This window comes from Lagenorhynchus albirostris, chromosome 14 (genome assembly GCF_949774975.1).
Source record: "Lagenorhynchus albirostris chromosome 14, mLagAlb1.1, whole genome shotgun sequence".
In the NCBI taxonomy this organism is placed as follows: domain Eukaryota; kingdom Metazoa; phylum Chordata; class Mammalia; order Artiodactyla; family Delphinidae; genus Lagenorhynchus; species Lagenorhynchus albirostris.
Genome location: NC_083108.1, coordinates 62,320,514 through 62,347,116, shown reverse-complemented (window position 1 = coordinate 62,347,116; position 26,603 = coordinate 62,320,514). Strand labels below are relative to the sequence as shown.

The following is a 26,603-nucleotide window of genomic DNA, read 5'->3' as shown; positions in this document are numbered from 1 at the left end:
CGCGGGCATTCTGTGGGCGCTCAATAAATGCCCATCGGGGCCAGAGCGTAAGTGTTCCGCGCCGACTCCCCGGTAGGGGCCGCACCTCGAAGCCCTAACGCACCGACACGTCTTCGCGCACGCGCGCTCCTTACGGCGGATTTCCCCGCTGCGCACGCGCGTTCCGAGGCGGGCCTTCGCTTTGCGCACGCGCCTTTTACTGTGTCAGCCAGAGGAGGTGGCGGCACATTTCCTGCTAGGCCGGGGGAACGTGACGCCACGCGCAGCTTGATGACGACATTTCGGCGCCGGGTCGCTGAATGGCGGCCTCGGTCCTTAAAGACGGAGGCGCTGTGGTTCCTTCAGGTGAATGGTGGGAATCGCGCGCGGTCCGGCCTCGCGTCCCGGCCTCGCGTCCCGGCGGCCACCCCGAACTTCCGCCGAAACCAGCTCTGTTCCCACGCGAGCCCCGGGCCTCGGGCCGGGCCGGCAGGGCGCCGAGGGCCGGACTGCGACCTCCCGTCGCCTTCCCGCGCACCTCGCACGCCCCACCTCGGTGGGCCCGCGGTTAACGTTCGCTGCGCGCGGTGGAGGAGGGAGAGTCTGGGACTCAGCGAGCGGTGTGGAGGGAGCGGGGTGGGTCTCGGCCCCGGCCCGACCCGATCCTTCCTCGCCTCCCCCGGTGTGGGCCGTCTTTGCGGAGCCTCAGTTTCCGCGTCTGTGACACGGGGGCCCCGGTGCTCCCTTCACGGGGCAGTAGTGAGCGGCAGGCGGAAGCACGCCCCGCTCGCAGCGCGGCCAGAGGGAGGCCCTGGCGAGATTGGCGTTGACGGGGCTGCAGCTCACGGGAGGGACCCCGAAAGCGGATCGGAAGCCGTTCCTGAAGGCAGCGGGTGTGGAGGTGGCAGGATGAAGCGGAGGCTGGGCACACAGCGCAGGCGGCGTGGCGGGGAGACGCTGCCCTCTCCCCAAGGAGAGGCGCTTGGGCGCCTCGGGCTCATTCCTTCAGCCGCTACCTCTGCAAACTTGCTCTAAGCAAGGAGCAGCATTTAATTCATCATCTCTAAAGCTTTGCCCTTAGCAAACAGTTCAGGGTTTTATGTCGCTTTGATCGTTTTGGAGTAGTGCAGTGTTCCCTGGACCACTTGGTTAAGGACTGAAACGTTTTATTTAAGTCATCCTTAAAACTGAAACCCATAGCTAGTTTAATTAGGAGTTGAACAGTCTCAGTGTTACTGAACTCAGACTCGGCTCCTCCCAGCTCAAAAGCCAATACTCCAGAGACAAGTGTTGGTACAAAGGAAAGGTTGCTTTACTCAGAAGGCCAGCAACCGGGTAGAAGGTGGACTGGTGTCCCAGAACGCACTCCAAAGATTCTGCTCAGCCGTGACAGTTTTTAAAGGGAAGAAGGGGAAAGAATCTCAGAATCGAGGCAGAAGGTCAAGCTCTGCGTCATTTTCCATTGGGTGTGGACTGGCTGACTCCTCATGAGCTTTCTTCAGATGTTATCTTGCCTGCGTGATCTCCTGCCGGATTGCACAGGGAGAAGCTGGGGGTAGAGAGCTAGTCATTCTTTAACTACTTAATTTTTCATTCCTACTTCTTTTAATCTAGGGAAGGAATCAATAGGTTAAGCAAGGTATTGTGTGCATTCAGTAGAGCATATGTCAGGAGTTAGGTTAAGTGTTGCCTGGTGACCTCATTTCTATAAGGTTTGAGGTGAACAGAAATGGGCAGACAGGAACGGGGCAAAGGAGCTGCTTACAGATCCCCACTGTCTGACATCATTCCATTTCTGTGGGATTAGGGGCAAAGGCTCATCTTCTGTAACTTCTTCATGCTGACATAGCGCGCAGTATTCTTAGAGTGGAAGATGTCAACATGAGTCTGTGGCATCTCTTTGCTGACAATTTTAGTTGCCTGCTTACTAAAAATTGGGCAGAGCAAACTACAATTATTTTGATGCCCACAAAGATATAGATTATTATGAGCAATAACGTTAATCTCATTGTCTTGAGGCCAGTTTTTGGAATCGTGCTAGCCACAGATAGAGCAGCTTATGTCATGGCTACTGTCTGGTCATCATGCATTTGGCTTTTTCTCTCTGGTGGCAGTTATAGTATCTGTAAAACAACTCAGGAGTGTACATCAGACACTGAAAGATTCTGTGACTCTCTTGTCCTAATCGTTAGCTGCTTGAGCCTGCTCTTTTGTGACTCAGGGAGACCTGGGAAACTTCAGCTTTTCTACAAACAAGAGGCAGGGGACATGGAGGGGCCTTTGTACAGGGGTGGGGAGTGTGCAGGTTTCTGCTCGGTTTCATGGGAAGGTGTTCAGAATGCCTCAGCTGCCCACCCAGCATCTCCATCCACATACACTGCCAGTTGCCGCATCAGCACCGTTCCTCAGGCCATGGGCAGAGCTGTGCCAGGAAAGCCATCAGCAGCTCATCAGTGGGACTTGCATACTCCCTCTCTGCTCAGTCCGAGTCTGGATATTTTCAGTTTCTGATTGGGGGCACAGAGAGGTAGGATTCTGGAGAGCTACCCCTGATTTTCTGGTGGCTGTTCAAAGCCTCCATTGGCAAAGCTGGCTCGTCCCCTCCCTTCCTTCTCAGAGAGCACAAGTAAGACAGAGGAGATGTGTCCACCTGTCTCTATGGGAGAGTAGTGAGGAGGTCTGTGGGTTTGAGTCTTGGCTCTGCCATTCCCCAGCTGGCGGAGGGCAAGTGATTTTTCTCTCTGCCTCCATTTCCTTATCTGTACTGACCTCGTAGGGTTGTTATGAGGATGTATTTTCTACTCTTGCTTAACAAACTTTGCAGCTTAAAGCTTCATCTGTTGGTTGTCTCATGGTTATGTGTCAGAAATGCAGACTCAGCTGGGTTCTCTGCTCAGGGTCTCTCAAAGCTGAGATCAACCTGTTGGCCAGCTTTGCTCTTATCTGGAGGCTCTTGGGAAGAATCTGCTTTCAAGCTTATTCAGGTTGCTGGCAGGATCCAGCTCTTTGCAGTGGTAGAACTAAGGTCCCCATTTCGTTGCTGGCTATGAGTCAGGACTGCCCTGTATCTTACGGTTCTCACACTTGAGACTTTAATTGTATCTGCAAAACCCCTTCACAGCAGCACCTAGAAGAGTGTTTGAATGACCAGAGACAGGAATCTTGGATGGCTGTCTTTAGAATCCTGCCTGCCTGCCACCGAGGATTAAATCAGAAATGTATGGAGAACCCTCAGAACCAGGCCTGGCATGTGGCAAGTGCCACACAAGCTTAACCAAGTGTTCCCAAGGGCTCCCTGCCACAGACCTGGCTCCGGGGCTGGACACTGTGGACGGCAGGCACGTAAGCAGCATTTCTGTAAAGCGTGGGCCTTGGCAGTGCAGTGGTGCTGAGCTGTGCAGATATTCTCCTGGCCTTGTGTGTCTTGTGTGGCAGAGGTTGAGGTTTTGTCTTTGTCTCTCTGCAGTGGTCCTCTAAGACGGCCCGTCTGGACTCTGCCCAGGAGGCTGCCATGGCATTCCCCCACCTGCAGCAGCCCAGCTTCCTACTGGTAAGTGTCAGCTGCCCGCCCGCGTGCCAGGGTGATGGTCGCTCTGCAGCAGAGGGACTTGAGGGTTTTGCCACTGACTTGAAGAACTGTCCAGTGGTGATGTTTTGGGGGGATGTGCTGGAAATAACACTGGACTCGGGTGAGAACCCTCAGGCTCGACTCTGCCCTCTGTTGGTGCAGGACCTTGGGTTTATGCAGCTGCTGAGCCCTGGTTTTCTCATTTACAAGAGGAGTTGATTGAAATGCCGTTTCCTCAGTCTCCTGGGGTGTGGGGAGGAGCAAGGGAGAAGGATGTACACCCACATTTTCACGTCTTGTAAATCCTTACACGAAAGCGAGGTGTTTTAATGACCGTAACTGTCATTGGTGAAAAACGGAAGGAGGCTGCTGTGCTGGGGCACTAGGCCTGCACTTTTTATAAACCTGTATTTGGAAGGATGTTCTTCTTCAGTGCCCCTCTAGAGCCAGCAGATCCGACCCAGGCCTGCACAGCCGGGTGTCTGCCTCTGACCGAGACCCTGTGGACTCCATCCTCGTGTGGAGGTGGCCAGGGCCTTGGATACCCTGGGCAAAGCCTTTGTGGTTAGAAACCTGGCCTTTCCTCCTGATGTTCATCCATGTGCACAGGGCCTTCTTCCCTTTGTGGTCAGAAAAGACGAGAGCTTTCCTTCACCCCTGATCTGGGGTACATTTCCTTCTTGTCCTGAATGTTTTCTGGCTTCTCCGTCGCCAGAGTGTTGGCATTTGGCTGAAGCTGTCTGTGGTTTTTGGCCTGCTGCGTCTCTGAAGGTAACAGATAAAGGACGTCTTGGGTCAGAGGGCCAGTGACAACAAATGGTAGCTCACAATCACAGGGCTATAAATGGTGGGTGGTTAGCCCCCGGGGAAACTTCCCATTCACGTGCACACACTCGGTGAGTGCTCTGATCTGTGTGGGGTCCCCCCCTGGCTGCGGGGCTGACCCAGGAGCCAACCCCCTGCTTGTGGATTGGATCCGGGTGGATTTTGTTCTCATGATGTGCAGCTCTCTGAGGTAGCTGGGGTGCCTGACAGAGGGAGCTGGGAGCCAGCCTGGAAAGTCCTGGCCTAGAGAGCACGGGACCTGGCCTCGCCTAGGGGTGTCCTGTAGGCCCTGGACACACGCACGACCTGATGTGTGAGGTGCTGGGCAGTCAGGCCAGTGCTGTGTCTCATTCCTGCCCGTCACTTGGATTACTGTTTGTTTATTTGTTTTTAAAGATTTATTTATCATTTATTTATTTAATTTATTTTTGGCTGTGTCAGGTCTTAGTTGCAGCGTGCAGGATCTTCGTTGAGGCATGCGGGATCTTTTGTTGCAGTGTGCGGGCTTCTCTCTAATTGTGGCTTGCAGGTTTTCTCTTTAGTTGTGGCGCACAGGCTCCAGGGCGCGTGGTCTCTCTAGTTGAGGCGCACAAGCTCAGTAGTTGTGGAGCGCCGGCTTAGTTGCCCCACAGCATGTGGGATCTTAATTCCCTGACTAGGGATCGAACCCGCGTCCCCTGCATTGTACGGCAGATTCTTTACCACTGGACCACCAGGGAAGTCCCTGGATTTCTGTTTTGACTCGCACCAGAATATCAGCAAAAGCTGCAAAGCAAATGTGCTCGCTTTATTTTGGTTTTTTGTGTCTCCTAGGCTAGCCTGAAAGCCGACTCTATAAGTAAACCCTTTGCACAGCGGTGCCAAGACTTGGTTAAAGTCATCGAGGACTTTCCAGCAAAGGTACAGTTCTGCAGCGTCTCTTGGGGGCGTGTCTCACACACTCCTGGAAAAGCATTCTCGCAGCCCCTGCCTCCCACCTCTGAGCGCTGCTCTGCGGAGGCCTGACCCTGTATTGTGACTCTCACGTTTGTGACACATGTAAACATGTGACCACGACCACGTAGACCAGACTTTCTCAGCCGTGGGCCTTCTGTCCCACATGGGACACTTAGCAGTGTCTGGAGGCATTTTTAGTTGCCACATGGGGTGGTGCTGCCGGCCCCGAGTGAGTGGAGGCCAGGCGTGCTGGCATCCGTCCCCCAGGGCACAGCACAGCCTCCAGGACAAAGACGCGTCCACCCCCAAATGTCAGCAGTGCCAAGGTTGAGCCCTGCTGTAAGTACTGAAAGTATGTGTTTACACCACACCCTGAATTGGCAGAGTAAGTGCGGGTCAGTTCAGGAGGCCCGCCTGGACCAGGAGTTGCCACCAGATGACAGGAAGGGCTTGCCCTGAGGAAGAACGGATGGTTCCACCCTTTTTAGTAAAGCTCTCTTCGGGTCAGAAGTTTCTGGCATTTTTATTTTTATTTATTTAATATATTGATTGATTTATTGGCTGCGTTGGGTTTTCATTTTGCGCCTGGGCTTTCTCTGGTTGCGGTGAGCGGGGGCTACTCTTTCTTTTGGTGCGCAGGCTTCTCATTGCGGTAGCTTCTCTTGTTGTGGAGCACAGGCTCTAGGCGTGCGGGCTTCACTAGTTGTGGCTCACAGACTCTAGAGTGCAGGCTCAGTAGTTGTGGCACATGGGCTTAGTTGCTCCGCGGCATGTGGGATCTTCTCGGACCAGGGCTCGAACCTGTGTCCCCTGCATTGGCAGGCAGATTCTTAACCACTGCGCCACCAGGGACATCCCCACTGTGGGGTCTTATCCTCCTCTTTCCCTGCCCGACCCTTCTGCTTGCTCCCTGCGGTAGTGGGGGGTGAGGGCGGGTGGAGGCCTGGAGGCAAGTGGCAAGAATCACCCAGAGCATTTTGAACCTAGTGGATCTGGAAATTTGAACTGCCCCCCCCCACCCCCAGAATTTTTAAATAAACCTTTTAATCATACGCTGGCTTATGTAACGGGGTCAGACATGAAGCAGCCACGCAAGCACAACAAAAGGATCCACAGCTGCTCCTGTGGGCGCCACTGGTCCTGCTGGTCTCCGGGCCAGGGAGTGACATCCTTGGCCCAGGGCCAGCAAGGGAGGCAGGCAGTGGTCCCCAGGAGCTTGCCCAAAATCTCCCTGTGCTGTTGCAGGAGCTGCACGCCATCTTCCCGTGGCTGGTTGAGAGCATTTTTGGCAGCTTGGACGGCGTCCTGGCTGGGTGGAACCTCCGCTGCTTGCAGGGCCGCGTGAGCCCTGTGGAGTACAGTATCGCCATGGAATTCCTAGACCCCGGGTAGGTTGGTCTGTTACCCCAGGGGGACTGGACTTTCTCTCACAGTGATCTTGTTTGCAGTCACTGTTAAGGAACAGTCAAAGCAAGATGGTTCACGGTTCATTTGCCCTATTTTTGTTGTTCATATTCAGGGGCCCAATGATGAAGTTGGTTTATAAACTTCAAGCTGAAGACTATAAATTTGACTTTCCTGTCTCTTACCTGCCTGTAAGTAAGCTATGGTGGTGAGAGCCAGGCTTGGGGCCAGGTGCCCCACGCAGTGGCTGCAGTGCTGGTGGGTGGGCAGGGGCCTGCAGGGCTCTGACAGTGGCCAGAACGTCATGGTATCTGTTCAGGGCCCAGGAGCCATCACAGATTGGAACTTCAATGGTTTTTTTTTTTTCAAAGGTCATCTGAACTCTGCCAGTGGGAGGGCCTGGTTGGCTCCTGGCTGAGTGGCAGGGCCACGTGACTGGTAGCTTTGTCTTTCTGAGTTTCCAGTCCTGTGGGGGCGAATTAAGGGGTGGCACACTCATGGGTATGAGAAACAAAGCAGACAGGATCCATCGAGCGCCTGGCTGGGTCAGAGATGCACACAGCTGCAGCCCCGCTGTGGTGGGTCTGTGTGAGGACGAAGGGACAGAGTCTGCGTGAAGCTTTTTTGCACAAGCACCGCGCAGAGGACAGCACTGTTCCCCAGGGGGCTCTGTGTGTTGGGCTCCTCTGCAGCCTTCCCAAGAGCCACCTCTGTCTGTCCACAGGACCCTGTGAAGGCGTCCATCCAGGAGCGCGTGCTCCCTGACAGCCCTCTGTACCACAACAAGGTCCAGCTCCCCGCAGCCGGGGGCCTTGGCCTGCACCTGGCCCTCAGTATCCTTTGTCGGCCCCGCAGTGGGGGAGGCCGGGCGGCCAACACAGAGCTGGGTGGGGGGCCCCGACAGCCCTGTCATTTGCCCCCTGACATGGCCCTCAGATCCATTCGAGTATTACATGTTCTTCTTTGCCTTGAGCCTCATCACTCAAAAGGTACAGAAGGGGTGCCTCTGAGCTGGGTTTGCTTTACTGAAGCCCCCGTGCAGGGAGGGGCTGAGGCCCAGGGCTTGTGTCCACACAAAGAAGGGCTGGGCCAGCCGTCGGCCTGCCTTCCTCCATTTCTCCTCCCTTTCCTACCTCCTTTCCCCGGGTCCCCCTCTCTTCAGCCTTTGCCCCTCAGGCCACCCTCACTTAGTGAGGATGACAGGCTGGGGGCAGGCTTGATGGGCCATGTGGGGTGGGCTGGTGCCCTGAGTGGTGGTCAGGGAGGCTTCCTGTAGGAGGTGGCTACTGGTGTGGGCAGGGTGGGGGGATGGGGGTGTGTGTGGGCTGGTCAGGACTGAGGGGTCTAGTCAGGCCCTTTGTGGTGGGGGCTCTTCTCCTGGCACCGCCCTGTGATTGCTGGGTCAGCAGCCTGGGGCGGTGCCCACAGCCATGCGCTCACAGGAGCTTTGCTTTCCAGCCGCCCCCCGGGGCCCTCCACATCCGCACTTCAGACTGCGCCTACTTCATCCTGGTGGACAGGTACCTGGCGTGGTTCCTGCCCACAGAAGGCAGCGTGCTCCCCCCTCTCTCCTCCAGCCCGGGGGGGCCCAGCCCCTCACCGGCTCCCAGGTGAGTGGCTGAGATGGCCTGAGCCCACCACTAGGTAAGGCCTGGCCCTTCCTGGTTGGAGGGCATTGCTCATGGGGACAGTGGTGCCACTCCTTGTCTGGAGCACTTGCTTTTTTTAGGCCTGAGATTCTGCAGCCCCAGCTGAGCACAGGCTGGAGGTCGGGGTGAGGGGGACGTCTCTGAAGCAGGCAGGTTCTGTGGCCCTGTGGACGGGGCCTGGCTCTGGTATGGGAACGGGCCGTGTTCTGCTTGTGGCCGCCCTCTCCACACGCGGCACCCAAGCCCCATGCCCAGCGGTGAGCAGGGTGGTGAGGGACTCAAAGCCGAGAGCTGATTGGCAGCGCTGGGCGATTGGTCCTGGAGAGGAGGGGCTTGTGGGCAGCGCTGAGCTGTGGCCAAGTGAGACTAGCAGGGACCTGTGGACTCGGGGACCAGGCCTTTGTTGAGCCGGGGCCTGTGGTAAAGAGCCGCTGGCACAGGCAGAGCAGGAGGGGAGCGTGAGGCCAGCCTGTCCAGGGGTGAGGAGCCTGTGCTCTTCTGGCCCTTGCCTCACTATCCCCCACTCCTTCCCTGGAGGCTGCAGCTCTTTCCTGTAGGTGCTGTCCCCCCACATCTGCTGGCACGTGCTGTGCCGTTACCCCAAACTCGTGTGGACAGAAGCTCCCAAGGAAAGGGGATGGCGAGGAGGAGTGCAGGGGAGGGGCTGCACAGGTGTTGCTGATGCTGCGGCCTGGGGAGTGGGGGCCAGGGATCTGGGGTCGGGGGAGGACCCAAGTGTGGCCTGGATTCACACCCCCTCAAAGGCAGACTTCAGCTGCTAGGCAGTTTTCTGGGCTGGATTTGATTTGTTTTCACAAAATAATTTCAGATTTTACACATTGCTACATATAACAAAGAACTTTCACAGGCCCTTCATGCCTGTTGATTTCCGAGTTGTTTTATTCTGTTTAATCTGTGTGTGTTTTTTCGTGGGCCATTTGAGTAAGTTATAGACACGACGCCGTTACCTCTTAACATTTCAGGGTGTGTTTTCTGAAAGTGTGTGCATCTCTGTAACCGCAGCCATTCCATTCAAATCAGGAGGCAGTGTTGCTGCCAGGCCACCATCTCATCCCCAGACCCCACTTGGGTTTCACCAGCTGCCCCACTCATGGCTGTCACGCAGCTGGGTTCCGTGCAGGGTCATTTCCCGCACGCGGCTGTGTCTCTGTTGTCCAGAAGGTCTCACAGCCTTTCCTGACCTTGACAGCTGGTGTGTGCACAGTGGGTTCTTGGGTGTTTCCCATGATTAGGCCCAGGTTGGGCATCGTTGGCGGGGGCACCGCAGTGGCAGCCGTGGTGCCCATGAGCCCGCTTGCTGGGCTGAGGGTGATGCCAGGTTTTCCTCCTGTAAAGTTAACGAAGGTCTTTGGGCCTCAGTTAGTGAACGGGGGACTTAGTGGGAAGATCCACTGAGCCCCCGCTCTTGTCAGCAGTGTCGGCATCTCTCATGGTCTTCATTTCAGCCAGATCCATTGTGAACAGGGTGGTTGGCAAACAACGCTTTTCTGATCTCACCCGTCCTGCGGTGAGATCTGCAGTGGGCAGATGTGGATGGAAAATTCACTCTTCTGTTTGTTTATTCACACATAGCAACATGGACTTGAGGGTCGTTGGACACTTCCACGGGTTGTACTTGTCGCTGCTGTCCTGGGTTTGAGGCCCAGATTGCTGTGGCCACACCCGTGGGAGCCTGCTGACAGAGATCTGCTTCTGTGTCTCCCTCAGGACGCCAGCCGTGCCTTTTGCATCCTACGGCCTGCACCACACCAGCCTCCTGAAGCGACACATCTCTCATCAGACGTCTGTGAATGCAGACCCCACCTCCCACGAGATCTGGAGGTCGGAGACGCTACTCCAGGTGAGAGCCTGGGTGCCTTCTCTGCTTCTGTTTCAGATAAACTGCTCAGCACCGCCCACCCCAGGGTGCAAGGGCCTAAAGACTGACCCTTGGTCTGGGGGTGGCTGTCAATTGTTAGTGTCTCTGCTGTGACTGATGAGAAAGAATTTGCCCACCTGTCTCACCTCTGTGTTACTGGCAGTGTTTTCACCCCGGGACCCCCTGTCCACAGAGTCCTATTTTATTGTGGTGACACGATGGCTGCCCAGCCTTTCAGTTTCCAGTGGCTTGGGTCACCCTCTCTGACCGCGACTGTGGTTTGGGAGGGGTGGATAGTAAGCCCTGCTGCAGCAGGTGTTTAGGGCACTGAATGGGGGGGCCTCCCCTTGCTCAGCAGGACCCCATCCCCTCCATGCCAGGGGGCCCCAGTGGGGACGGCAGTCCTGTGTGTGACCTTATGCGGCTCCAGCAGACCCCAGGCCTGTCTCACCACCTTGGAGATATTCTGCTGTTCTGATGCTGGATTCCAGGGCTGAGTGGGTCACCACAAGCCTGGCTTGTTGAGAGCCTGGAGTGTGGATGAGATGGGGTTCTGATTTTATTTGGGAACTGAGGTAAAATACACATAATGTAAAATCTAAGTCTTAACCATTTTAAAGCATATAGTTGAGTAGCGCTAAGTATGTTTACATTGTTGTAATGGGTTTCCAGAACCTTCCTATCCTGTAAGACTGAAAGTCTATACCTGTCAAACAGCAGCTCCTCAGTCCCCCTCCCACCAGCTCCCACACCCACCACCCTGCTTTGTTTCTGTGAATCTGACTCTTCTCGTTGCCTCTGTCAGTGGAATCACATAGTATTTTTCTTTTTAATGGCTCATTGGCTTCACTCAGCATAATGTCTTCAAGGCTCATCCACGTTGTAGTATGTGTCAGAATTTCCTTTTTAAAGCTGAGTTAAATTCTGCTGTGTGTGTGTAACTATGTTTTGTTTATCTGTCCATCTGATGGACACTTGGGCTGCTTCCATCTCTTGGCTGTGGTGAACATGAGTGTGCAGTTCTCACTTTAAGACCCTGCTTTCCGTCCTCTTGATTATCTGTTCTGAAGTGGGATTACTGGGCTGTACGGTAATTCTGTTTAGTTTTTTGAGGACCTGCCATGCTGTTTTCCATGGTGGCTGCACCATTTTTCATCCCCACCAGCAGTGCACAAGGGGTCCAGTTTCCCCACACCCTCGGAACACTTGTTGTTTTCTGGGTTTCTGACTGTGGCCACCCTAATCGTCGTGACTGGTCTGCTCTGCCCTGGTGACGTGTTGCTAAGCAGCGTTTCACGGCCTTGTTGGCCACGTGTGTATCTTATTTGGAGAAACGTCTATTCAAGTCCTTTGCCCATTTCTGAATTGGGATCTACTTTGTTGTTGACTTCTAGGCATTCTCTATATAGTCTGGATGTTAATCCTTTTTCAGATACATGATTTGCAAATATTTTCCCCCATTCTGTGGGCTACTTTTTTACTACGTATGTTGTGTCTTTTGATGCACTAAAGCTTTTAATTTTCATGAAGTCCAGTTTTTTCCTTTGTTGCCCATGTTTTTGGACTTACATCTAAGAAATTACTGTCAAATCCATTGTTGTGAAGCATTCCCCCATGCTTTCTTTTAAGGTTCTACAGTTTTAGCTCTTATATTCTAGGTCTTTGATGCATTTTGAGTTGTTTCTTATTTACGATGTAGAGTGAGGGTCTGACTGTGCTCATTTGCATGTGAGCACCCTGTTTTCTCAGCAGCACATGTTGAAGAGGCTGTTCTTTCCCTCATTGAATGGTCTTGACGGCCTTGTCAAAGACCTTTTGACCAGCTATGCTTTTTTGCAGGTTTTTGTTGAAATGTGGCTTCATCATTATTCTTTGGAGATGTACCAAAAAATGCAGTCCCCTCACGCCAAGGTATGTTGCTGCCACGGTTTCTCTTCCCACCTCCTGCGCTGGCCCTGGTCGGCCTGCTGCTGCTTGTCCTTGATTTCAGTTAGTTTCAAGGACTGGCTAGTGGGACCCAGCAACCTGCCATCTCATCTCCCTCAAGTGCTGAGCAGCAGGCAAGTTGTCTTCTGTGCTGGGCTTGCACCCTGGCGGCTGAGGCCCATCCTCTCTGGGCCTCCCCATGCTACTTGCAGAGCCCTCTCCGTGGCAGCAGGAACAGATGTGGTTGTGGTGCTCATGTTCTGGGGTGTGGGAGCCGTGGGTGCCTTTGGGAGTCACAGCGCCTCGTGCTGTCCTGCTGCGGTGGCACCCAGCAGACTCTGCCCACCTTGGTGGCCCTGCTGCCCTCCACGTCCTCCAGAGCAGCGGCAGCAGCCCTCCTGGTGGTGGGTGGGGCTGTCTCCTCCTCCTCCTCTCCTTTTCCTCCTTCCCTTGCTGGGCAGCTCACGTGTGTGCAGAGGCCTGGAGTCCCTGGTCCCCTCCCGGGGTTGTGGCCACAGGGCTGGTCGGGGTAGAACAGTTCTGTTGAGTTAGGGAGAGGTGCTCAGGTCCACAGCCTGCGCGCAGGACTGCAGTGTACTGCTTCCGTGCAGTAGTTTGCTCCTTAGACTTTGCTTTTGCCGCTGCCAGTCAGACTCCTCAAGGGCTTCCTTAGGAATTAAGAATCTGTGGGTCACATTGGAACAGTGGCCTGTGCCCTTCCCTCGGTGGTCCTGCTCCCCAGCCCAGGGTTCTGCCGCACGGAGGACTGGGACGCAGACCCAATACTCCTCTTAGAGCGCAGGGTGTCCCAGCCTCCGTCCTTGGCCCCGCACAGGAGGAGGAGGAGGAGAACGGGGGTGGGGCCGGGAATCCATCCTGGGCTTCTCACGTCGCAAAGTGCCCACCATGCCCCCGTCTGCTTCCAGAGTGCACTTGCTGCTGCACGTTCCTGCCGCTGCCCGGCGGGCAGGGCTGGCTCCCCTGCAGGGCACGCGGGGCTTGGTCTCGCAGAGGCTGCTTCGCGGTGTCACCTTCCTGTCTGCACGTCTGTGTCGGGAGCCCAGGGTAGCCCACCCGCTTCAGGTCTTAGCTGTAGCTCTGCCGGCCAGAGGGCCCTTCCGAGCTGCTGGTCACCTGGGGGAACACCAAGTCCATATGGGGAGGGGTCTTCCCGCTCCTCCCCATGGTCACAGGAGGGTGAGAGCTGCTCAGGTTGACTTGGGTCGGTGCGGGGGGGGGCACCATGAAGGCCCCACCAGGCGCCAAGAAACCTTCTGCCCTTTGCCACCTGTTGAGGCCGAAAAACAAAACCTGAGGAGGTGGGGTGTGTGGGAAACCACGGGGTCTGCTTCATCCAAGGCCCCTGCCGTCTGTCCAGGCCTGCCCCACACCACGTGGAAGTCCTTGCTGGCCCCACGTAACCCTGGGGTCAGTTTGCCGGGTTTTCTGGGTGCAGGAAGTGCAGCTCCTGGAGCTCCCTTGGTGTGGCTGTGGCCGGGCTGGGTGCAGGCGCATGCACGCTCCCTGCAGGGTGCTCTGGGCCCGGGCTGGGGCCTGAAGTGGGACCGTGGGCTCCCCATTTCCTTGCTGAGTGCGGCCGTGCCCCTTCCTGCCGCAGCCCTGCGTGTCTCTGGCTGTGCCCGTCTCCCCAGCGTCTGGCACGTTCCTCCAGGCCTCTTCTGTGTGAGGCATGGCGCTGGGGCAGGAGGCGGGCCCTCATGGGGCAGGACGTGTGCTGGGCCGGCTCTGGCTGTGCTTAGCTGCAGGGAGATAGGGTGGAGGTTCTGGTGTTGGGGGCGGACGGTGTGCCAGCTCAGCTGTTACCCCTGGCCTCAGGGTTCCAGCTGCCTCTGGGTGTGTGTGGCTTAGTGTCTGGGGGCTCCTGGTGAGGTAGAGGGAGGTAGAGGTTGGTCTTCCCAGAATTAGAACCAGTAAGTGTTAGCACCACGTTAACCATTTCCAGGATGTGGGGCCTGGTGGGCTGGGAACCAGCCCCGTGCACAAAACCTTTCAGGATGGGACTCTGATTGGGTCTTTAACACCTAGGAATTGATTCCATCATGTGCTGATAAATTTCTTTTCCGGACAACCCAGGAAGTCCAATAAATTACATATTTTTCTCTTCTGGGCAGAGGCCTCCATCTAGAACTGGCTTCTCAAGTTTCTTTACTGAGCCTGGGTCTTCGGGCCTTGGTGACCAGCAGCGTGTCCCAGGGAGGTGGATGGGCTGCTGACACGTGCTGCACCCAGTGCAATGGGGTCGGGCTGACCTCAGGGGCTGGAGGGGCCTCCCAGGTGACCTTGCGGTTCTGTCCTCCCTCTGCCTGGCAGCTGGAGGATCACGCCTGGAGGGGGTGGTTGGCGTCTCATTGGCCTGATGCTGCTGGGCTGTGATTGTTTGGATTGTCACTGACTTGTGCTTTTGTTTTTTGTTTTTCTTGTCCTTACTTCTGGGCTCTTTCTCACTATTTCTTTCTCTCTCCTCCTCCTCCCCCCCGCCCTCTCCTCTCGGCTTCTCTGCTGTTGTCTCTCAGCTGGAGGTCCTGCACTACCGTCTCAGTGTCTGCAGCGCCCTCCACAGCCCTGCCCAACCCAGCCTCCAGGCCCTCCACGCCCACCAAGTACTGGCCGCTTTCGTTTTGTTCCCTTTCACCCCCGCCCCATGGTTTAACCCCAGAGCTCATGTCCTGCGCAGTAGCCAGGGTCTGGCTGGGGGCTGGCTGGGGTGACCAGAGACCAGTTCCAAGCACAGTCAGGCCCTTCGGCCTGGACCTGGGTTCAGGGTGTGCGGCCACATGGCTGGGAGTGATGCACAAGATCCCACTGGCTGTGGGGGAGGTCACCGAACCCACCTGGCCAAGCCCCAGGCCAACCAAGGTGTCGAGTCCTCGGGTGTCTTAGGGCTCCGTGCTTAGCCCCGGTTCGTGGGGGCAAAGTAGTGTGGCCTTTGCAATACAGGCCTGGTGCTGGGGACTGACCAAGGATGTGGAGGCCCTGGGGCTCATGGGCAGTGACCTTGTGGGGACTGCCGTCTGCTTAGGCAGGAGTGACCAGGGATGGACTGTGGTCAGTGAGCTGGGTGTTTGGGGCCAATGGCATTGTGAAGTTTGCTGCTCCATGACACGACCGCTGGGAAGTCTGGGCAGAGACGTGTGTCTGGAGCTGTGCTCATGGCCAGGGATCTGTCCCCCTCGCCCTAGGTGGGGCCACACACCACTGAACTTGAATTTGAGCAGATGCAGCAGCTGCACTGAGGAGGGAGAGAATGTTCCAGAAGGGGTGCTGAGGGCGGGCCACATGCAGAAGTGGGTGCCACTCAGGCCTGGGCTGGGGAGGGCCTCACCTGGCAAAGAGCAGGGCCCCTGCCTTCACCTCCACAGCGGGAGGCCTGGCCCCGTAAGTGTCCACATGCAGCTGTGACCAGGGGCTCCTGTGGGCATTTGGCTCAGGGAAGGGGGAGGCACTAGAAGAAAGCACTTTGACTGACAAATGTAGAGAGAAAGTAGCCCAGTGGTGTCCAGTGTGGTTGCTGGGCGTGGGGCAGGGAGTTGCCCCTGCAAACGTGGAGGGCGGGGGCGAGATGCGGTGGGGGTTTCAGTTCCTGGGAACGATAAAGGGGATAGCTCCCTAGGCAGAGTAACGGCCTGGCACAGAGGATGCTCTGTGGTTTTTTATTACTGTTAAAGTATCCCTTTTTTTTTTTTTTTCCAAAATGCTGCAAATCTACCATATAACGATCTAAAGATAGACACATGCAGAAGGACATTACCCCCGCCTCCCACCCCAGGCATAGCGGCCTTGGGGTGTGTTGCATGGGCCTGTGGAGGCATTTCCGTGCCAGGGAGGCCTGTGCAGACCGTGCCCTGGGCAGCGGGGGGTGGGGAGGGCTGCCGGTCAGTGCCCGGCTTCCTGCACGTAGGGCCGGGAGCCGCCTTCACCCCACTTGGCGTTGCTCACCTTGGGGTGAAGCTGCTAAGAGCACTTCCAACAAGTCTGTCAAGGCCTGAGGGGTGGGCGTGGGGAGCAGGCGGCCGGCCCCCAGTCTTCCCCCGTGTGTGGGGTGGTCTCAGAGACCCTCCTGGCCTTTGTGAACCAAAAGCTGAGCTCGCAGGACTGAGGGCGTTTGTCTCAGAGGCTCCATGAAGGGGGTTGAAGTGCAGGGAAGCACATGGCAGAGCTTCTGCCCCAGTGGCTGTCCCAGGGTGCCATGTGCGGTGCATCCATGGGGGGAGAGGCACAGCCCAGCACGAGGTACTGACGAGGGCCCTCCCCCCAGGAGTCCTTCATGCCCACCGAGGAGCATGTGCTGGTGGTGCGGCTGCTGCTGAAGCACCTGCACGCCTTCGCCAACAGCCTGCGGCCCGAACAGGCCTCGCCCTCTGCGCACTCCCACGCCGCCAGCCCCCTGGAGGAGTTCAAACGGTGGGTATGGGCTGTGGGCAGGGGGGCAGTCACCTCAAGCCCTCCTGGGACTGTCTCCTCACTGCCACCCTGGCCCAGAGGTGGGTGGGGGCCGCCTGGCTGCTTCTCAGGCTGGCCTAGGAGAGGCCCCATCTTGCTGCCCCCTCTTCCCCCTTCTTCCCCTGTGGCAGGAGAGCAGCAGGCTGCTCGGTGCTGCACCTCACCCCCACGCCACCCCACCCCGGCAGGGCAAGGGCCGTGGCCTGACTCCCAGGCCAACAGGGCCAGCAGAGCTGGCGATGTGTGGGCCGTGCTGAGCTGAGGTGCACACAGGAGCCACACTGGATCGGCCACGTGTGTTGTGTGTCCCTGGAATGTTCTCTGACTTCTCTGAACTTTCGAATTTCCTCTGAGGAATGGGGCTAAAAATAGGAGGCCTTGCCCCCAGGGGGTGCCAGGCTCCCCTGTGAGGTGATGCCCCCTCCCCCACAGGGCCGCCGTCCCGAGGTTTGTCCAGCAGAAGCTCTACCTCTTTCTGCAGCACTGCTTTGGCCACTGGCCCCTGGACGCGTCGTTCAGAGCTGTGAGTGTTGTCCTACGGCCTTTGCCCTGCGTGTGCGCATGAGGGAAGGGAGGCCTTGGGGGCCTCCTGTGCTGTTCCGCCAGCCGCGACCTTGAACCCAGCTGTCCACGCAGGGTGGGTTCCCAGCTTCACGCAGCTGCCCTCCGCTGCACTCGGGGGAAAGCCTGCTGGGTGACCTGTTCTGAGGGGCCAGGCATCTTGAGGGGGCACGGGCTCCCCCTGCGCCCCTGCTCACCTGAGTGCCAGCCACCTGCCCCAGCTGCACGTGTTTCCCCAGGTCCTGGAGATGTGGCTGAGCTACCTGCAGCCCTGGAGGTACGCGCCTGAGAAGCAGGCCCCAAGCAGCGACTGCCAGGCCCGGAGTGTGTCAGAGAGATGGTGAGCCCAGACCCAAGGTCCTGCAGGCAGGGGGCCCGGGCCACCCCCTTGTCCCCTGCTGGGACTTGTCCAGGTTCCAGGATTGCTCTTTTGGGGACAACGGGCAGCCTCTGTCCTTCTGTCCCTTTCCCACATCGACTCACATAAACCTCCCCATAGCCCTTCCTAGCCAGCCCTGCAGTGTGGCTGCCCCGCCCCCAGTGGCCTTGTTCCTGGGAATGGGCCTCGTCCGTGGAGGATTCTGTCCTTGGGGCCTCACCTTTGCCCACTTGTCCTGCCCCCTCGTGTCACCCCCGGCCCCTCTGCCACCATTCGTGATACCTGGGGGAGACCGGAAGCTGAAGAGAAACCCTGATGTGCGTCTGCCCGCAGGGCGCCCTTCGTGCAAGAGAACCTGCTTGTGTACACCAAGCTCTTCCTCGGCTTCCTGAGCCGCGCACTGCGCACGGACCTTGTCAGCCCCAAGAACGCACTCATGGTGTTCCGCGTGGCCAAGGTCTTTGCGCAGCCAAACCTGGCTGAGATGATCCAGCGGGGTGAGGCCCCTGCCAGCCCTGTCACCCGTGCGCTCGCAGGGGTTGCGTGTGTGCCCCACAGGAGGGGAACGGAGCTCTGAGCCGCATCCCCTGGTGGCTCGTAGTGGCTTTGGGAGGCTGTGGGCTGCTGTTGGGCTCTCCTCATAGCTACTCCCTTGTGGAGATGGGTGGGGGTGGAGGGACTTCCGGGAGCTGGGCCTGCGCTGTGTGGTCACTGCCCTCGGGGACCTATGGTGGGACCCGATGTCCGTGCTCTTGGAGCCGCAGCCAGGCTCACATCCTGCCTTCCAGGCGAGCAGCTGTTTCTGGAGCCCGAGCTGGTCATCCCCCACCGCCAGCACAGGCTCTTCACGGTGCCCACGTTCACTGGCAGCTTCCTGTCGTCATGGCCACCAGCCATCACCGACGCCTCCTTCAAGGTGAAGAGCCACGTGTACAGCCTGGAGGGCCAGGACTGCAAGTACACCCCAATGTTCGGGCCCGAGATCCGGGCACTGGTGAGTAGTCGGGGCCCTCTGGGCTCTGGCATTTCACACCCCTTCCCTGTCTTGTTCAGTGGAGTCTAGTTTCTTTCTGATGATAGATGTACCCTCTTGGAAAGTGCACCTTAGTCCTTAAAACTCATTTTAAGTTTTCCATCGTGTGGAAGCCACCCCTGGGCTGTCGGTGCCATGAGGCGGCCCCGAGCCAGCTAACCACCCACCCACCCACCCACAGGTCTTGCGTCTGGCTCAGCTTATCACACAGGCCAAGCAGACGGCCAAGTCCCTCTCTGACCAGTATGGGGAGAGCACGGCCGCCCGTCCCTTCCTGTCGTGGCTGGGCTTCTACCCTGCGGACACCAATGGCTCCTACCCGGGCAATGACCTGGATGAGATGGGGCAGGACAGCGTCCGCAAGACGGATGAGTACCTGGAGAAGGCCCTGGAGTACCTGTGCCAAGTGTTCCGGGTACGCCCTTGGCCCTGCTCACCTCCCCCAGGTGTCACGTGCCTGGGCCCCTCGTTGCCGTTTGAGGCCCAGCGGGGGGGAAGGCCTCCCTCCACCTTGGAAGTGATGGCAGGCATCTCCCCGACAGCTCAGCGAGGCCCAGCTCGCCCAGCTCACACTCGCCCTGGGGACCACGCAGGATGAGAACGGGAAGAAGCAGCTCCCAGACTGCATCGTGGGGGAGGACGGACTCATCCTCACACCCCTGGGCCGGTATCAGGTGAGGCCCACATCCCGAGGGGTTGGGCTCTCCAGGGCCCTCTGGGCAGTGTGGCCATGGCTCCCGGGGGCTCACCTCCTGCTGCTTCCAGATCATCAACGGGCTTCGGCGCTTTGACATCGAGTACCAAGGAGACTCGGAGCTGCAGCCCATCCGGAGCTACGAGATTGCCAGCCTGGTCCGAGTGCTCTTCCGACTGTCCTCCGCCATCAACCGCAGGGTGAGTGTGGGAGGGAGGGCCACCCCCCCGCCCCGCCAGCCCGCGAGCGGCAGGTGAGAGTGGGGCCTGTCTGTGCTCTAGTTCGCAGGTCAGATGGCGGCCCTGTGTTCGCGGGCCGACTTCCTCGGCAGCTTCTGTCGCTACCACCTCCTGGAGCCTGGGCTGTCGGACAGGCGCCTGCTGAGCCCCGTGGGGCGGGGGCATGCGGCCAGCCTTGCCCGGGGCCCCCGGCTCAGCCTGCGCTTCCTGGGCAGCTACCGGACGCTGCTGGCCCTGCTGCTGGCCTTCTTCGTGGCCTCTCTGTTCTGCATCGGGCCTCTGCTCTGTGCCCTGCTCCTCGTGCTGGGCTATGTCCTCTACGCCGTGGCCATGACACTGCTAACCGAGCAGGGCAAGCTGCACCAGCTCTGACTGCAGGCCGGCCACCACCCCCAGGCACCAGGAAGGCCACTCTGCACCCAACACCTGTCACCTTCGTGCTTCCAGGGGGCGTTTTCTTGCAGCCCTGGAACCATCTGAAGAGAACCTGAAAAGCGAGGGCAGGGCCAGGCAGAGAGGTAGCCACAAGGGGCGGGCAGCCTGCCGGCCCTGGGCCTCCCCGTTTCCTCAGCCAGAGGGCCTGCAGGGCGATGCCTTTCTCTTCCTCAGCGTGTGAAGCTCAGGAGTTGGGCCTCTCCGGATGGCCTGCGGCCTCTGCCTTTGCCGCCCTGGAGGTGGGCAGTGAGACCCCAACATGGGAACCCAGCCTCTGGCTCCAGAGAAGAATCAGGCCCTAAAAGAGAGCCCTAAGAAAATTAGACAATGGTTCTCTGTTTCATGATTTTAAACCTGATTTTGCTGCTGTGTTTGGCAAAGTTAGGGCCACTGTGTTTTCCCAGTAGTTCCAAGTCTGGGCCATATGCCTGCTTTTGAGGAGAGACCCTCCAAGAACACAGATGCCCCCAGGCCACAGAGCAGGTCATCAGGGCTGTCACCACCTTGTTCCCTGTGGGTGGTCTACAACCAAAGATGGTCAAAAGCATCATTTGTATCTTCAGTCAAATCAAGCGCTCAAAGACACTGATTTTTTGGTAAGATTTAAATATCCAAAGTATATGACAAATGTGAGTTCACTGTCAGAAATCCTCAGCATCTCACACGCGTTTCATTCTACAGATGACGCACCAGGGAGAACTTTTCAGCTGAGATTTTTAAAAGCCTTAGTCTTTGGTGTATTTTTTTAAGTTTTCAAACTGTAAGTATTGGGCTTTGTAGTTTGATGTAAACTCGGAGTAGTGGCATTTGGGGCCTGTGACCAGTAACCAAACCAAACTTGTAGCCGACCATGGATCTGAATAAACCTGTTCTCGGTCCTGAGTCTTGTGGTGCCTGGCCCCGCCCCCAGGGTGGCCTCCTACATGGGGTCCTCTGCACATTCAGGGGCTGCGGAGATGCCACTGGGCACCCAGCGTCCCTCACCATGGGATTCCCTTGGGCAGATGCAAACACGGACGTGGCTGTGATGGGACAGGGCAGCCACTGGCAGGTCTGAGATGCGAGAACACTGCCTACAACTCAGTGGGGCAGACACGGTCTTCATACTAAGAGCTAGGATCCTGGGACCTGTGTTGCAATTTCTGTGGCTTTTGCAGGGGTGCGTGTGACCGGGGAACCGAAATGCACTCACCAACCCACATGGCCTAGCCCGAGTGTTAAATGTCCCCCTTTCCCCGGGCCAGGCAACTGCTTTGGTCAAATTCTATGGAAATAGGAAGTAAGACAGTTTCTACAAGTTCACATTGACAGATTACGGGCTTTTGTTAACAAACTTTGTGAGATGATGGTCTGGGGTCTGCCATCCGTGGCACCGGTCCCTGATGACGCCTCTTCTTGGCCTCCCCTGATGGACATCCGCCTGCCTGTGAGGGTAGGACCTGCCCCCCCACAATCTCTCCAGGGTTCTGCTCGCCCCCAAGCCTCACTTCACCTACACACCCATTAACCATAGAACAGCCACCTACTGCGTGCCACCCTCAGCTGTGCTGGGACACGTGGGGGACCTCATGGTGCAAAGTCCAGAAGTCAAAGATCGAAGCAAACACTAAGGTCAAGGAGGGGCCAGCAGACTTACCTGGTGGCGCACTGGTTAAGAATCCGCCTGCCAATGCAGGGGACACAGGTTCGAGCCCTGGTCCCGGAAGATCCCATTTGCCGTGGAGCAACTAAGCCCATGTGCCCCAACTACTGAGCCTATGCTCTAGAGCTCGCAAGCCACAGCTACTGAAACCAGTGCGCCTAGAACCCGTACTTTGCAACAAGAGAAGCCACCGCAATGAGAAGCCCGCACACTGCGATGAAGAGTAGCCCCCACTCGCTGCAACTACAGAAAGCCCGCACGCAGCAACGAAGACCCAAAGCAGCCAAAAAAAAAAAAAGGGGCCAGGGTGCCAGTGGTTGGGCCTGGGGCCTGGTTTTGGGGAGGGTGGTTTGGGGCCCATGGTGCTCAGTGGCTTGCGCCCAGGGAGCTGAGCGGATGAGGGCGATGGGGACCCTACCTTCACGATGACCCCGAGTTAGTTTGCGGGGCTCTAGCTGCAGAGTAGAGAAAGGCATGGATGGAGCAGAGGCAGAAGTGTCACTGAGCCAGATGCTGAGACGCCGAGGTTCACAGCAGAGAAAAGAGGCTGCCTATCCAAGGGCCGAGGACGGGTATTTACAGGATGAGGCTGAGGCACAGGAGGTGGGGAAAGGTGACTGGAAATAAGAAAATGGTGAGGCAGCCGTTCTGTGAGGGACACAGGTTCTGAGGGGCAGTGCCTGGCCTGACGGCATAGGTGGAAACTAAGTCCCGTGACTAGTTTACAATTAAATTCTGGTTCCCTTCCTTCCCGGCTGCACCTACGTGGTCACGTTTGCCTCATCAATAAAGAGCAATGCAGGTCAGGTGCCTGGAGCCTCAGCTTCCCAATAAGCATCACATTCACGTGCCATTCTGAGTCATCTTCCGGGGCAAGATGGCCTGTACAGGTTACAGAGACAGAGACCCCCAGGTCACAGACGATTAAGGTGATGAACCCCAGCCCCTCTATACTTCCCCTTTAAAAACCACTAACTCAGAGGCCACGTTGCAGCGGGTCTGAGGCCTGCCCCCCACTCCCTTGCTCGGCACCCTGCAAACAACATCCTTAGTTTGCTGCAAAGCCCGCCGTCAGAGGTTGACTTGCTGCCCGCAGGCACATGAGCCCAGTGCTCGGTTTCAGTTGGAGGGTTGGTGGTCCTAACCACTCACCAGCTCAGCTCGAACTGGACACAGCTGATACCAAGTTCCTGAAGCAACAGCTCAGGCAAAAGTCTTACCATTTAGGCTCCATGCCACTCAGAGGATACGCAAATTTTCATAAAAACAATTCAAGCGATGCTGCAACTAGAGAAAGCCCGCACACAGCAACGAAGACCCAACGCAGCCAAAAAAATAAAATTTTTAAAAAGCAGCTGTTGTTAAAAAATTGAAGTGAACTTGGTCGGGGAAGGCAGATCATAGGTGGATTGGATCTAGCTGATGCCAATCCTCAGGGCCCTTGGTTTCAGAGCTGCAGCAGTGGAAAGCGGTGGGGGGGGGGGGGTGCTCTCAGCTGCAGGGATGGTACTGGGGGATGGGGCACATCTGGGGGGACACACCCGAGGAGAGGCTGCTGGCCCCGCTCCCGGAGGTCAGGCTGAAGATGGGGGTTCTCTCCGTGTTTCCCCTCACCTCACCGAAGCCTCTGGTGGTTTATGCCAACTGCCCAACCCCTCAACTCCCCCAACACCCCGACTTTCACCCTCTGGCCACCACCCCAACCGCTGCCAAAGGGTCAAACCTGGTTGCCTCTCAGAGCCCCCGGCTCTGGCCTCCTGGCGGCATCTCCCAGCCCTGCAGCCCACGCTGGACTCACTGTCCTTCATGACCTGTTTCCCATGAGGCATCCAGTAACATCCAAGCGTCTGTGTCCTACAGAACGTCCTCCGGAAAGCTTGGGGTTTGTGTATCTGAAATCTCCAACAAGACCCGAGCTTGGGGCAGCCAGTCAAGAGGGGAGGGAGCTGCTGACTCAGCTGGCCCCACCACCCGGAAGTGGCCTCTGACCTCCCCTTCCAGGAGGCCAGGGGTTTCTGCTGGGCTCTCAGGTGGTCTCTGAGGGTCTGCACCCCCTCCCTCCCCACCAGGGGACCCCCGCCCCCCCCAAGCCTCCCCTTCTCTCCACCTCCCAGGCTGGACTAAGAGCCCCCTCTGTACTCACCCGCCCTGGTCCACAAATAAAAGCAAAGAGATACTTCTTGTCACTTGTGTGATGCTGGGCACTTCAAGATGCTGAATAAATACTTGTGACTGATTCTCCGATGTGTATGTTTGCTCCTTGTGGACAATTATTGTACTTTTTCTCTCCAGCACTGAGCAAGCACATAGTAGCTGCTCAATAAATAACTTATTTTACCTATTATATACACATCCAGCTCCTCACATCTCAGGAATCAAAATATGAACTATTGGATAAATTAATTTGTACATGAGCAGAAAAGGATTAGGATAGGAAAAGGGGCTCTTCAGTCTAACGTTGAACAAAAACCAACGAGGAAACGTGTGGTCACTGTGTTGAAGGGACCTGTCCAACATTCAGATCATAGACGGATGTAAAAGAAAGGGCTAAAACTAGAACTGTCAAGAGAAAACACAGGAGTAAATATTCATAACTGTGAAGTACTAATGGTTTTTCAGATATGACACCAAAAGCGCAAGTGACAAAAATTCAGAGAAATGAAAATATGTACAACAATATACATGTTTTCCCATCATATTACTTTTTTTTTTTTTTTGCGGTACGCGGGCCTCTCACTGCCGCGGCCCCTCCTGTTGCAGAGCACATGCTCCGGACACACAGGCCCAGCGGCCATGGCCCACAGACCCAGCCGCTCCGAGGCATGTGGGATCCTCCTGGACTGGGGCATGAACCCGTGTCCCCTGCATTGGCAGGCAGACTCTCAACCACTGCGCCACCAGGGAAGCCCCATATTACTTATTTTTTTTTAAACCCTTTTCTGCACATTGCTTTCCCTGTTCATAAATTGGAAATGTAATAACACTTGCCTTGACAAATTTATTTCAAGGATGAAATGAGATAATGCACAGGAACTCTAGGCTCTTATGTGACTGCAAAGGAGTGGAGGGTGCCACATCACAGCCCTCAGCTGTGGCTGAAAAGATAGTCATCATTTCCCATGTGACACTTGTTTACTTAAATCAGCAGGTAATTCCAATTCTAAAAATAGAGAGTCAGCAGGTGAAAACGTTTTCTCCCTGTTAATTGAAGCACATCTTACGGTGCTGACAATTGGTGCAGCAGCAGGAGCCTCCTCTCGGACTGCACACCTGGCCCTTACTGTCACCGGAACAGTCAGCCTGTCCTTGACTTTGCCCTGGAGGGTTAGGATGGCCCAGGAGAGCAAAAATAGGATGAGCCCAGAAAATACTGTGTAGCAATAAAAAACAAAGGCAGGCAGGTCATGGAAGCAACCTAAATGCCCATCGACAGATGAATGGATAAAGAAGACGTGGTACGGGGCTTCCCTGGTGGCACAGTGGTTGAGAGTCTGCCTGCTAATGCAGGGGACACGGGTTCGAGCCCTGGTCTGGGAGGATCCCACATGCCATGGAGCAACTAGGCCCATGAGCCACAACTACTGAGCCTGTGTGTCTGGAGCCTGTGCTCTGCAACGAGAGGCCGCAATAGTGAGAGGCCCGTGCACCGCGATTAAGAGTGGCCCCTGCTTGCCACAACTAGGGAAAGCCCTCGCACAGAAACGAAGACCCAACACAGCAAAAATAAATAAATAATTTAATAAACTCCTACCCCCAACATCTAAAAAAAAAGAAAGAGAAGATGTGGTACATATATACAGTGGAATATTACTCAGCCATAAAAAGGAACGAAATTGGGTCATTTGTTGAGACGTGGATGGATCTACAGACTGTCATACAGAATGAAGTAAGTCAGAAAGAGAAAAACAAATATCGTATATTAACGCATATATGTGGAACCTAGAAAAACGGTACAGACGAACTGGTTTGCAGGGCAGAAACTGAGACACAGATGTAGAGAACGAATGTATGGACACCAAGTGGGGAAAGTGGCAGGGGGGTGGGGGTGGGGGTGGGGGGTGTGATGAATTGGGCGATTGGGACTGACATGTATACACTGATGTGTATAAAATTGATGACTAATAAGAACCTGCTGTATAAAAAAATAAAATTCAAAAAAATAAAAATAAAATGCTAAAAAAAAATAAATAAAAAACAAAGGCAGGAACTCATGAACTCCCTGGAATGTTCTCTAAGACCTGCTGTTAAAACATAAACCAGGGACTTCCCTGGTGACTCAGTGGTTAAGAATCCGCCTGCCAATGCAGGGGACACGGGTTCAATCCCTGATCTGGGAAGATCCCACATGCCGCGGAACAACTAAGCCCGTGTGCCACAACTACTGAGCCTGGACTCTAGAGCCCGTGAGCCACAACTACTGAGTCTGTGTGCCACAACTACTGAAGCCCACGCGCCTAGAGCCCGGGGTCTGCAACAAGAGAAGCCACTGCAATGAGAAACCCGCGCACCGCAAAGAAGAGTAGCCCCTGCTCGCCGCAACTAGAGAAAGCTTGCACACAGCAACAAAGACCCAAAGCAGCCAAAAATAAATTTAAAAAAACCAAAAACATAAACCAAGTTGCAAAGCAATATGTTTGTTATGATCCCATTACACAGAAACAGTTGAAGGCCACTGCAGACAAATGAGTCCTACCCATAAGTGTACGAGTGTAAGTATGTAAACACAGAGAAGGCTCAGGCAGTGGCCATGCCTCGCTCGTGACAGGGAGCAGGGTGGACTTGGATTTATCTGCATTGTTCGAATCATTTCTACCGAGGAGGATATACTTCTGTCCTTGACTCCATCACATTTGTCTGTTTCTCTGCATGTCTGGTATTTACTAGTGTAATTCAGACCTTGCAGATGATGTGTCATTGAGACTCTGGGTTCTGTTATCATTCTCTGAAGAGTGTTGAATTCTGTTCTCTAGACAGTTGAATTATGGGAAGATCG

The 26,603-nt window shown here is 56.1% G+C and overlaps 1 protein-coding gene and 1 long non-coding RNA gene across 7 annotated transcripts; one reads left to right on the top strand and one right to left on the bottom strand.

Moving 5' to 3' along the window:
* The first annotated feature begins 194 nt into the window (after positions 1-194).
* Positions 195-20,850, top strand: SMPD4 (sphingomyelin phosphodiesterase 4). Of its 6 annotated transcripts, XR_009534708.1 has the most exons (21): positions 3,115-3,321; positions 3,446-3,529; positions 5,186-5,272; positions 6,554-6,696; positions 6,828-6,903; positions 7,437-7,545; positions 7,649-7,701; positions 8,171-8,322; positions 10,090-10,222; positions 12,080-12,151; positions 14,701-14,787; positions 16,443-16,588; positions 17,060-17,150; positions 17,428-17,528; positions 17,901-18,064; positions 18,356-18,561; positions 18,782-19,015; positions 19,143-19,274; positions 19,366-19,494; positions 19,576-20,564; positions 20,650-20,850. XR_009534708.1 is itself a non-coding variant. In XM_060121034.1 (20 exons), exons 1-20 carry the CDS (start codon positions 271-273, stop codon positions 19,903-19,905), a joined length of 2,604 nt encoding a protein of 867 aa, XP_059977017.1. In that variant the 5' UTR covers positions 195-270; the 3' UTR covers positions 19,906-20,850. The 6 variants fall into 6 exon arrangements, 5 of the variants coding, with proteins under 5 accessions (XP_059977017.1, XP_059977019.1, XP_059977015.1 ...); XM_060121034.1 differs by lacking the exon at positions 3,115-3,321 and adding an exon at positions 195-345 and having other exon boundaries at positions 19,576-20,850; XM_060121036.1 differs by lacking the exon at positions 3,115-3,321 and adding an exon at positions 595-615 and having other exon boundaries at positions 19,576-20,850.
* A 1,040-nt stretch (positions 20,851-21,890) lies between these two features.
* LOC132504060 (uncharacterized) lies at positions 21,891-23,635 on the bottom strand. The gene is made up of 3 exons (XR_009534713.1): positions 23,334-23,635; positions 22,376-22,492; positions 21,891-22,199 (listed from the first exon to the last, which is right to left on the bottom strand). It is a non-coding gene; the product is annotated as an uncharacterized LOC132504060 (long non-coding RNA).
* Positions 23,636-26,603: the final 2,968 nt, after the last annotated feature.

Bases quoted from the DNA above. Each gene is read 5' to 3' on its own strand.
- SMPD4 (XM_060121032.1), top strand. From the start codon at position 3,196: ATGTATGGAGAACCCTCAGAACCAGGCCTGGCATGTGGCAAGTGCCAC. The intron at 3,530-5,185 runs GTAAGTGTCAGC...TGTGTCTCCTAG, and splicing joins AGCAGCCCAGCTTCCTACTG to GCTAGCCTGAAAGCCGACTC. The intron at 19,016-19,142 runs GTACGCCCTTGG...TCTCCCCGACAG, and splicing joins ACCTGTGCCAAGTGTTCCGG to CTCAGCGAGGCCCAGCTCGC.